We start from the raw sequence: 12,710 nt of genomic DNA, 5'->3' as shown, positions 1-12,710 counted from the left end.
TATTTTGTATATGAGATTCTTTTTTTTTTTTTTTTTTTAAGTGTGTCAACATATTTTGAATAAAATTATAAATACCGAGATAAAAATGTGCAAAATAAATACAGAGTAATAAATGATATTAGAATTAATTTCAAATCCAAAGTAAGTGATGTGCCTGTACAATTTAGGCTAGCAGAGAATATCTATCTACACTGGTTGAGACTTTTCATGACATGGATTGAATTGTTTGAGATAAAAAAAAATCATTAATTACAATTTGATGCTGCACCCTATTATTATTATTAGGGTCAAATGCTCTCACACTTTCTCAAGTTTCAATTTATTACTCTTATATTAAATTTCAGTCAATTTTGTTAATACACCCAAAGTACAGTGAAAAAAACAGAAAACAAACCATGGTCACCCTAATCACCACTACTGCCACCACACCGCAACCACATAATACAAACCATGGCCATCACTATTTCTACAATGTCATTCAAATAGAATTTATATACATACATATACATATATATAGAAACAAAGTTTAGTTTACCCAAAATAATAAAAAAAAAAAAAATGATATAATAGAATTTTTTTTAAAAAAATCAATTTTAGTTTCCAAATAAAAAAAAAATCTATTTTATTTCCCTTCCATTTCTCGACAACCAAACAAAGAGTTGGTTTACTTAAAAAAAAAAAAAAAAAAAAAAAAACCTCCTCTTTGGTTTGCGAAGCCATGTCGTAGTTTCTTATCTATCGAACCTCCTCTTACAAATCCCTCAAGTCCTCCATCGACAAAGCCTCCAAGAAGCTCGAGTCATGAAGACCGACTCAAACCCACCAAAACTCACCGTCAAAATATCTAAAACGAAGAAGATCGATCGCGTCGAGACCAATCTTAAGGAATCGAGTCACAATCTCTCTCTTCGAATTCAAGTCAGGGTGTTGTGGTTGCCTTAGTCCTGTTCGTCGTGTTTGAATTGTTCAATTCATTGTTCGAAGGCAAGGCTGTCGCGAAATTGCCCTTCTTGCCGGCTCGAATCGTGAAGAAGAGATTAGAATTATGGGCTGTTGTGGCGTCTATAAGGAGGTGGAGACGGTGGTTGGTGGTGGTGATGGGTGGTATTCAGTGATGTGCAAACTTGGAAGTGGGTCTTTGGATTGGCGATGGAACCAGTGATCAGTTGGGATGGAAAGGGTGAGGAATAGCGAGATAAAAGGAAAAATAGAAATATTTTTATTGGGTAAAGGTTGGTGGGTAAAATGGTCATTTGTTATTTTTAGATATTTTGATTTTTTAATAATATAATAATAAGAGTAGGTAAGTAAATTTATTACAAAATCTGACATGGGTATTTCTGTAACAAAATAGTAAATCGTAAGTTTAGTTACAATGAGTCCAAATTTTTGGAAAGGCCATTATAGTTTGTCTTTCGTTTTTTTTTATTTTTATTTTTTATTTTTTATTTTTTTAGGAGGTGTGAGAGTAATTTTAACTTAACTTAATATGAGAGCAATACGTCAAAACTTGAGAGTGTGTGATCATTTAGCCTTATTATTATTATAATTACTGGTATTTACGAAATTTGGAGTAGAAAGTGAATTTGAAAGACATGTGGGCCATACCCTTTTGATAGAGTCAAAAAGAAAACACCATGAGCAATGATAAAGCTTTTAGGAGAACGAGCCGTCAAAAAACTGACACGTTTAATGGGACCCGCTGATCCCTCTTTTGGCGAAAACCAAATCAAATTTATATTTTTGTTTATTTTGAGATTTAGACATTTGTTTGTCTCTTGCATTTACACTTCCCCACCTACCCCTTTCAATTACCAAAATGTTCTTATTTCGCAAATATTTTTCCCGCCTTAATTTTTGGAACAAATAAATGAATAAATATATTTTTAATGACAATAATGTCAGTAGTTGGAGGAAAGAAGGTATTGAGTGTCGCGCACCAGATACATCCACTATTTATTATCAATTTGTTAATAAGAGGAAGGTACGAGACTCGAAGATATCTACTAACACACTAACACTTTATTACTAATATTGATTTAGTAGCGGTCCAGCCGTGTCATTTTTTCTTATCTAAAAAGAAAATGGGGTTCAAATCTCGATTTTGTGTGTAGTTACTTTAACTTCAAAAAAAAAAAAAAATTTGTTGATTTAGTAAAAATTGTTCTTTTATCAATTTTTTAAAAATAATTTTTTGTAAATTAATACCAAAATTCAGATGCACTAATTTACTAAACTATCTAGACATGTGCTAATACTAAGAGCACTTGAACAACAAATATTACTAATACTCGTGTAGAACTATCTATTTCATTAAACTTCCCTTTTAAAGAGATTTTTTTTTTTTTTTTTTGATGCTCATACTTTATTATTAAAAAAAATAAAACTCGACCAAACATTTACATCTCCCTTAATATCAAATGTGCCCTCAATTTTTATTTTTTTAATAATATTTTTAAATTATTTTTTTAATATTAATTTGATTAAACAAGTGAACTAATTACGAAATATTATTTTTATTTTTAAAATTTTTTTTATCAATATAATAAAAAATTATTAAAAATTCACCATCATAAAGAATTGTATTTTGAAAATTTTCAAAAATATTAGAGACAACTTTTTTCATAGATTACTTGACATATAAAGCCAAACAATCCTCCAGATAAGTAATAATATGGTCTTTAATCTTTTGCTACTTATTTCATAATATCTCCCTTATTAATGCTATACAAACAAAATACTCCGAAGCTGTAATTTTATGTTGAATAAAGGTATACCATTTATTTCTCTCTCTCTAATTAACAAAAAGACCATAAATATATATATATATATATATATATATATATTTAAAATAAGACATAAATACATTTTAATGTAAAAAAATTAATCACACCACCCTCTGTACACACAAACAACTTAGGAATTATGAACACACCCATATGACCATAAGAATTTTTTTTTAAAGAAAATAATAATATAATATATCATTCTCTCTATTTTAATTAAGTATTATTTATGGAGAGTATTAATTTTTAAGAGAATACTTCGGTCATGCATTGTCTATTTAAAAAGTTATTAATTTGTCCTTTAAATTTTGAAATTTTAAATTATAAACTCAAAAACAAATTTAGAAAGGTGTAATATATTGTTTGAAAAAGTAAAGTGGACTATTATTTTAGGACAAGGAAATTATTATATATAAAATCAATCCCACGTGTTGTCTCTTAAAAAAAATATACATATTTAAATATCAAGATATTATTATCCGTGTATACGTGTCCAAGTGTTCAACTCGTTGCGGCATATAACACGCGTATAAGCTAATACAAGTAGTAACTGCTGCAATGGGTGTCACCGTATTTCTCAAGGGTATTTTCGTCACAAAAATTCCCGACACTGAGTAGTGTAAATTGATGGGGACAAGGGCATCCAAAGTAACACGCACACGCAGAGAGCGCCTTCTTCATCCCCTCCCTCTCTCTAACTGCTAAACCCCACAAACACCTTCTCTACCCCTCTCTCTCTCTCTCTCTCACACACACACACACACACAGACACACACACACTTGAACAGTTAAATCTCTCTTCACCTGTAAGAGATAAGGCTTACAGTACTTCCGAAGTCTCCATACAGAGTTCTCTCTTCCTATTCGCCCCTCTCTCTACACACGCAATATATATATATACACACCCACACACATATATGTAAGCTATTTGTTGTTGGTTTCATTTCTCTACAAACAAAAGACAACCCATCAAAGAGACGGCTAGAATCATAATGTTATCTCACAGGTCGCTGATATTTTCTCTTCTAGCCACCTTTCTTCTCCTTTCCGCAACTTTTGTTTCCTTCTGCCATGGAGGGACTCACTTTCCCACCTTCCAAACAGTACCATCTGCGGGTACCCCTATTTATCCACCAAACTAGGTACTATTTTAAATGGGTTACTGTTGAAATTTTCTCACTGATTTTCTCTTCCACTTTCAGGGAAAGTTGATGAGGGAAAATTTGATGGGGTTGTTTCTTGGGGTCCCAAAAGGTTTCTTGCTGAGGAACCTGTTGGGAACTCTTCTATTGCGTTGGCTGCAAAAAGGACATATAGAAAAGACCCTCTAGATGGGTTCAAAAGGTATACAGGAGGGTGGAATATCAGTAATCACCATTACTGGGCGGTAAGATCTCATTTATTTTAAATGATTATTTCCGTTTGTTGTGATATATTTAATGATTTTTTTCCTTTTTTTTTTTTTTTTTTTTTTTTTTTTTTGTGACATATTTGATGATATATATTTTTTTCCTGTTAGCAATAGATGTTCTTCAATTCAGTCTTTCTATGTTTGATGGTGCTTGATATTACTATTATACCTGATCTGTTGATCTGATTGAATTGGTAAGGGTTGATAGATCTAAGTTGGGGAAGGTGTGTAAAGGTGTGGTGGTTCCAGTTGATGTAAAAAGGGTGATTTTGAAATTTTGGAAATAAGTGTGGGCCATTCTTGATCAGGGGAAGAAATTGTCATACATATCTTAGCTGGCAGTACTTACCTTTAAAATAAAGAAAATACCTTAGCTGGTGGTAAAGCTAGCATAATGGTATAATTGACCTAGGATAGATAAAGAACCTTGATATGGAAATATTATATAATTTTGTAGTGAGATGAAATATTATACGTCTATGTGGCATAAATGCAGTCCGATAAGTTTGACTTTCGGATGACCTATCAATTTTTAAAAAAAATTCAAATCAGAGTCCCACTGGTAGTTCATATTTTCCATTGTCAATGCTTGTGATGACAACTCACTGATAGTGTTGTGATGCATATGATATGGTTATGTTCATCTTAGTCCCATCTCAATTGGGAAAAATTATTGGAAACCCCAGGTGTACTCAATAATGTTGGTATCTCTAGGGTACCCTATGATTTCTCCTCAAGTGCATATGGGGTATTAAACAAAGTGTGGTGGAAATGTGAAGTTGATGAATGATTGCCTTACTTTGCTGTTGATCTGGTGGAGTTGTGTTATTGCCACACATTTCTAGCACTAGACCAGTAGAAAAGGGCCTAATAGGTCAATTTGCTTGGGCTTTTAAAGTCTAAATATTATTAGACTTTCTTCTATTTCTTCCACCAAATAAAATATACATTAGAATATTAGATACCGCGGATTGTGATTCTTTTTAAGTGTCCAATTCATCCAGATAAACAGACCGCTAACATGATTTAACAAATTAACACCATTATTGGTTGTGTTGAATAATGGCATTGAACTAACAAATGAATGCGGTCTGGTTATATTGCTAAATTACTTCACAGAAAATATAATTTATTGGACACATAAAATGAGTCTGGGAGCAATCCTAATGCAGTAATAAGCTTTTGAAATCAAGTTTCTCTCTCTCTACTAGTCTCAAACCTTGGCCGGTGGTTCATGGTTCAAGCCATAAGCCAACATTAGGGTGAACCGGGTTTGAAATCAAGCTTGATGATTTATGAAATATCTAATTTCCTTTGGTGCAAACCATTTTAGTTCTAATATTTGTGAAGATCAGTATTTTTTTAAATAGGTTAGACTGAATCATTTAGCGTGTGGAAGTTGAGTCGTTGAAGCTATGAACCCTGTTATTTTATAGCCAGTCACATGTAAATCATAATAAAGTAAAAAAAAATTATAACATGCCAATTTTTCGGGGGTGAGGTTGGGGATGGAGAGAAGACTGGAAGTGCGAGGGAGCAAGGACGAATCCAGGAATTGTCAATGGGGGGCTAATATTAAATATAAATTTAGGTGAGGTTAGATGCTCTGGTTGCCCTTCTCTCTCCAAATGCAAGCTCGGATGTTTTCGGATCTATCAACCGAAAAACTTAGAAGTCTAGCCGTTCATACGAATATCTATCGATGCCAGTTGATGTATTGGGGATTTAGGGTTTGTTTGGCTTGGGCCTTTGTTTTAAAACTGTGGCTTAGCTCTTGGGCTTGTTTGGATAGGCTAATATTTGAGGGCTAATACTACTGCTAATTTGTTTGTTTGTTTTTTTTTTTTTTTTTTTTTTTTTTTCAATTGGGCTAAATTTACCTATAGGAATAAATAAAAAATAATAATTTTTTGGGGGGGGGGGGGGGGTGGGGGGGCTCAAGCCCCCACCCGAGCCCCCATGCATCCGCCCTTAGGAGGGAGTGTGCAAGGGCGGATTTAGGGGTGGGCTTTGGTAGGCTTGAATCCATCCTAAATTTTTTTTTTTTTTTTTTTTTTAAAAGGCAATTTTAGCCCAGCCCAAAAAAAAAGAAGAAAAATATTACTAGTATTAGCCCACCCCATTGACAATTCTTGGATCCGCCCTTGGGAGTATGCATGGGTATTAAAGACAAGTTAAAAGAATAACATCAGAAGTTTCCCAAATCTATTTTCATTCTACAATTGGAAAGAGAATCTGTTGTTCGGAGGGGTAGTGGATTCTTTTCACCTCCTTCATATTTTTTTGGGGGGGCTCAAGCCCCCACCCGAGCCCCCCCTGCATCCGCCTTTGGGAGGGAGTATGCAAGGGCTGCTTTAGAGGTGGGCTTGAACCCATCCCAAAAAAAAAAAAAAAGAAAAGTTTTTTTAAAGGCAATTTTATTCCAGCCCAAAAAGAAAAAAGAAAAGTATTATTAGTATTAGCTCACCCAAAGAAATATTAGCCCTCCCCATTGACGATTCATGGATTCGCCCTTGGGAGCATGCATGGATATTAAAGACAAGTTAAAAGAATAACATCATAAGTTTCCCAAATCTATTTTCATTCTACACTTGGAGAGAGAATCTGTTCTGAGGGGTAGTGGATTCTTTTCATCTCCTTCATATTTTTTTGGGGGGTCTCAAGCCCCCACCCGAGCCCCCCCTTACATCCGCCTTTGGGAGGGAGTATGCAAGGGTGGATTTAGGGGTCGGCTTTGGTGGGCTTGAACTCATCCCAAAAAAATATATATATATATTTTAAAGGCTATTTTAGCCCACCCCTAAAAAGAAAAGAAAAGTATTACTAGTATTAAGCCACCCAAATAAATATTAGCCCACCCTATTGACAATTCTTGGATCCGCCCTTGGGAGTATGCATCGGTATTAAAGACAAGTTAAAGGAATAAGATCAGAAGTTTCCCAAATCTATTTTCATTCTACACTCGGAGAGAGAATCTGTTCTGAGGGGTAGTGGATTCTTTTCATCTCCTTCATATTTTTTTGGGGGGGCTCAAGCCCCTACCCGAGCCCTCCCCTGCATTCGCCTTTGGGAGGGAGTATGCAAGGGCGGATTTAGGGGTGGGCTTTGGTGGGCTTGAACCCATCCCAAAAAGAAATTTTTTTTTTTTGAATGCAATTTTAGCCAGCCCAAAAAAAAAGAAAAGTATTACTAGTATTAGCCCACCCCATTGACAATTCATGAATCTGCCCTTGGGAGTATGCATGGGTATTAAAGACAAGTTAAAAGAATAATATCAGAAGTTTCCCAAATCTATTTTCATTCTACACTTGGAGAGAGAATCTGTTCTGAGGGGTAGTGGATTCTTTTCATCTCCTTCATATTTTTTTGGGGGGCTTGGCTCAAGCCCCCACTTGAGCTCCCCTGCATCCACCTTTGGGAAGGAGTATGTAAGGGCGGATTTAGGGGTGGGCTTGAACCCATCCCAAAAAAAAAAAATTTTTTTTTTTTAAAAAAAGGCAATTTTAGCCTAGCCCAAAGAAAAGGTAAAGTATTACTTGTTTTAGCCCACCTAAAGAAATATTAGCCCACCCCATTGACAATTCCTGGACACGCTTTTGGGAGTATGCATAGGTATTAAAGACAAGTTAAAAGTATAACATCAGAAGTTTCCCAAATATATTTTCATTCTTCACTTGGAGAGAGAATCTGTTCTGAGGGGTAGTGGATTCTTTTCATCTCCTTCATAAATGTAGGCACATTGTTAAACAACAGATCTCACCATGTTTGTGCTCGACTTATTCAGTTATTTAGAGTCCATATTTATGTATTTCGTGAAAATTTTAAATCTTGTGCTGATTCTCTTAGCTGAGTTTTGCTAATACACACACACACACACACACACACACACACAGAGATGATAACATTACATAAAATTTTGATTTGTTTATGGTTAACCATGCTTATATAAATTTTTTCCTGCCTAAATTTGTTGAATGCAGTCTGTTGGTTACACTGCTGCTCCTCTGTTTGTCATTGCGGTACTCTGGTTCCTGGGCTTTGGCCTGTGCTTGTCGCTCGTCTGCCTTTGCTATTGTTGTTGTTCAAGGGAGCCTTACGGCTATTCTCGAACGGCTTACGCTCTATCTCTTATTTTCCTCATGCTCTTCACTGTTGCTGCAATGTATTTTCTCTCTCTTTCATATATATATGTGTGTGTGTGTGTGTCTGTGTATGTATGTATCATTATTTATATGTTTCACTGTGATCATTTGTGACCAAGCTAATTTTTTCACTATATGGTTTCAGCATCGGATGTGTGGTTTTATACACTGGTCAGGGGAAGTTTCACTCTAGTACAACAAAAACGTTGGAATATGTTGTACATCAAGCAAATACTACTGTTGAGAAGCTTAGGAGTGTTTCAGAATCTCTTGATGTTGCTAGGAAAATTGGAGTGGATCGAATTTCTCTACCTTCCAATGTCCAAACTGACATTGACCAGATCCAAAATAAGATTAACTCTTCTGTTAGTACCCTTGGTGATCGAACAGCTGATAATTCAAGAGACATACAAGATCTCCTGAACTCTGTGTAAGTCTTAAGGCTTTCATTTGCTTTAGTGATATTAATATTTACATTGTAATTATAAAGAGGATATATTGATGCTCCCGCAGGAGACTGGCTCTTATCATAATTGCTGCTGTTATGCTTCTCTTGATTTTACTTGGATTTGGTAAGCTCCATATTCCCACACCCGGATAACCAAAATTATTTGTTTATCTTAACTTTAAGAAAGTCTTTAGTGGTATTTATTTACTCACTGTGATTTTTTGCTTACAGTATTCTCAATATTCGGCATGCAGTTTCTTGTTTACATGTGAGTGAGACAAATGATATTTGAATTAACCTTTTTTTTTTTTTTTTCCTAGCTCTTTGTGGTTCATTCTATATATGCAATCACGTCTCAAGGAATGCTTTTATTCTAAATTGTTGCAGCTTGGTGACCATTGGGTGGATTTTTGTTGCTGGAACATTTATTTTGTGTGGCATATTTCTTCTCCTCCATAAGTAAGTTCCACTGCTGTATTACCTTCACGTATGTTGTTTACTTTGCTTTTGAAGTGCTACTGAATGCTTTTTATTTTTGGGTCATGGCTACTGTATGCTAATGATTAGAATTTGTACTTGTTGATCTTAAGGCATACACGGACTACTCGTAAATTAAGTTTTGCATATTATGGAGAAATTCAGCTGATCCTATGCATAAACATAATAATCTTCTAAAGGTCATTGGAGGCAACTATGATCTTTCCGAGAGAGAGAGAGAGAGAGTTGGGACCAACTCTTTGTGACTTTTATTCTAAGTGAGTATTCAATAATGGTGCCATCCTTGTCAGCATATACTGAACTCTCATCATCTAAAATTTGTACTCCATTCCACATTCTCTGTTAGTGCCCTCTATTTTTACATCAGGTGCTATGTCTTACTTATGTAATGTAGACTCTTACATATAAATTGATTTCCTTTCTTGTGCAAATGTTTCTCTGAGGGCAATATTGTAAATGACTTTTTAAAGGGTACCAAAAAAGTGCTTGACGTACCCCAAATAGTAGCGCATCACGAAAGGCACCATTAGAAGTTATTTGGTTTTTTTGAAATATAGTCTCCTGGAATTCCTGCATAGTTCTTTTTGGCTGATATTTTAAACAACTACATTTTGCTCGTATTTATCTGAGTGAACAAGTCATCTTCAGTTACTAAAAAAAGAAACAGATACCATCTAACTCTCTAGTGAAAAGTTTTGATGGGGTTGATCAGGTTGTCCCAGAGTTTATAGATAACTATTCTCAACTCCATTCCGTTTTCATGTGAAATGCATCGTTTGGAAATATCTGGTAACCGTTGACCACCAGTCTTTCTCGACATCGCTTCTAAATGCGTTGTCTTTACTTCTTTTATTCTTTTCTTGTTAGTCCTCTAAATCTAATTTATGATATTTAATTGTTTCTCTTATAATCTAATTGTTCTTTCTTTGACCTAATAGTGTCACTGCAGACACTTGTGTTGCAATGGATGAGTGGGTCCAAAAACCAACTGCTCATTCAGCTTTAGATGATATTCTGCCTTGTGTGGACAATGCCACTGCTCAGGAGACCTTGTTGCGAAGCAAGGAAGTCACTTCTCAAGTTGTTAACCTAATTAACCAGGTCATCACCAATGTCTCCAACATTAATTTTTCTCCAAACTTTGCACCTTTGTACTACAATCAGTCTGGTCCGTTGCTGCCTTTACTGTGCGACCCATTTAACCCTGACTTGACGGATCGACCTTGTACGGCTGGTGAAGTGGACTTGAGCAATGCAACACAGGTATCAAATAAGCCTCACATCCTTGATAAAAGAAAATAATAATAATAGCATGAAAATGTTATGCAGTGAACGTGACATACCGAACACACTAATGAACTTGAGTCAGGAGTTATACGTGGCATTCATAAGGATTAGTTATCATGTGTGTGTGCACGCGCACATAATATGGTTTGACTTGAAAGTTTCTGCTCTCAATATGATGTTTAACCAAAGTAGGAACTGTCTAAAACAAGTCCAAAATTTGGGAGTTTTTCTATGGTTGCTAATTGTAGAAAGCTGAAGTACTCTTGTTTCGTATTGTGCAGGTATGGAAGAACTATGTTTGTGAGGTTTCAGCTAATGGGATTTGCACCACAACAGGCCGGCTGACACCCTCAATCTACGACCAGATGGCTGTTGGTGTAAATGTGAGCTATACATTGTATCACTACGGTCCATTCCTGGTTGATCTACAAGACTGCACTTTTGTGCGACAAACTTTCGGTGACATTACTAGAGATCATTGTCCTGGTCTCCGGCGGTACAGTGAATGGATCTATGTTGGGTTGGTGATGGTTTCTGTTGCGGTTATGCTCTCACTAGTTTTCTGGGTAATATATGGAAGAGAGCGACGACACAGGGTTTATACCAAAACTCACATGGCCAGATCTGCGCCAGGCTACGAAGAGGGCAAGGGTACTTAGACAAACCCTAATCGACTTCATTTTCATACTCATATGGGACTGTTTGTTTACATCCAACTTGGTTTTCAGATTATGTATCTAATGAAAATGGTAGTTTGTAGAACTTCTGTGACCAACTCACATGTTATTCTTATGGGAACTCAATGAAATTTCACTTATTTGGAGAAAAGGTACAAGACCACCATGGTCATTCGACTACATCGGAGGTAAAATTCGAGTCCTACGTTCAGCCCCTAATTCAACATTCAACCTTAATTACTCAACCTAACTTTTTATTTAAAAATAAAAATTCAACATTCAACCTTAATTATTCAACCTAACTTTTTATTTAAAAATAAAAATAAAGATAAATCGATAAAATCTTTACTTTTTACTAGGGCTGCAACTTTGGAGGTACAATTCGAATCCAATCCGACATATAGATTGTTTAATCTTAACCTGACCTTCAACCTTAATTTTTCAATCTGAACTCAACACATCGTTCTATTTTTAAATTTAGATATGGAACTTGGACTAATATTTTGGATTAAAAAGTGATGTGGAGTTAATTTACAAATTCTTAAAAAATTAATTCTTAAAAATGTTTACATACAATAAATTAATATTTAAACAAATAAATTTGAAAAGAAAAAACAGGTGCTTATAATTTGAACATTATATAATTGGGTAATTTACACAAACCTCCCCTATGGTTTGCCATAATTACAAGGACTTCCCCTCCTGTTTCGAAAATTACGCGGACCTCCCCTAACAATGAAAATAATCTACACGGACATCCCTTCTGTTAGAGTTAACGGCAGTCAACGACGGAAAATGATGACGTCATCTACTATTTTTACTAAAATCTCTAAAATACCCTTGTCTATATAATTTCATATTATATATTTAAAAGATATATATATATATATATATATATATATATATATATATAACAATATATATCTCTCCTCACTTCTCTCTCTAAATTATTCAACGGGCGACCAGAGAAAGCTTCCAGCCATGAGTTCCGATGAAGGCAGTGATCAGATTCAAATGAATAAGAAAACTTGAAATTAGGGTTCAACCCATAAAGAATTTGTATGCCCTTTATATCAACATAGAGATTTGTGCTCTTGTGCTGTTCTCTCTCTCTCTCTCTCTCTCTCTCTCTCTCCCTCTTTATATATACATAATACTATGTATATATTCATTATCATGGATGAGGAAACTAAATTATCCAAATTTGCCGTATTGTAATTGCAGATCTTTCGAGTTAAATCTCAACAGATCAAATTCTGCGAATCCATGGTAGTCTTGTTATGCAGATTTTATTTCCCTGTACATAATCCAATTGATATATATATATATATCTAAAGAATATGTAATCCTTTTATCACTACTTGAATTCTTCTTTGGCTGTTTTTTTGAATCACAATTTTATTAGTATATCATATCAGCAATTGGTTGACTCTCAGATTTGGTTTAGAAAGGAAGAATTAT

General features: G+C 34.8%; 1 protein-coding gene across 1 annotated transcript; it reads left to right on the top strand.

Moving 5' to 3' along the window:
- The first annotated feature begins 3,437 nt into the window (after window positions 1–3,437).
- Window positions 3,438–11,400, top strand: LOC132282823 (uncharacterized). Its single transcript, XM_059784627.1, has 9 exons — window positions 3,438–3,902; window positions 3,989–4,173; window positions 8,178–8,359; window positions 8,485–8,769; window positions 8,853–8,911; window positions 9,019–9,055; window positions 9,175–9,246; window positions 10,224–10,548; window positions 10,854–11,400. Exons 1-9 carry the CDS (start codon window positions 3,779–3,781, stop codon window positions 11,229–11,231), a joined length of 1,647 nt encoding a protein of 548 aa, XP_059640610.1. The 5' UTR covers window positions 3,438–3,778; the 3' UTR covers window positions 11,232–11,400.
- Window positions 11,401–12,710: the final 1,310 nt, after the last annotated feature.

Source organism: Cornus florida, unplaced genomic scaffold (genome assembly GCF_030987335.1).
Source record: "Cornus florida cultivar Cherokee Brave unplaced genomic scaffold, ASM3098733v1 CherokeeBrave_3.0.0_Hap2_Chr11, whole genome shotgun sequence".
Taxonomy (NCBI): domain Eukaryota; kingdom Viridiplantae; phylum Streptophyta; class Magnoliopsida; order Cornales; family Cornaceae; genus Cornus; species Cornus florida.
This window is presented reverse-complemented; position numbering and strand designations above follow the sequence as displayed.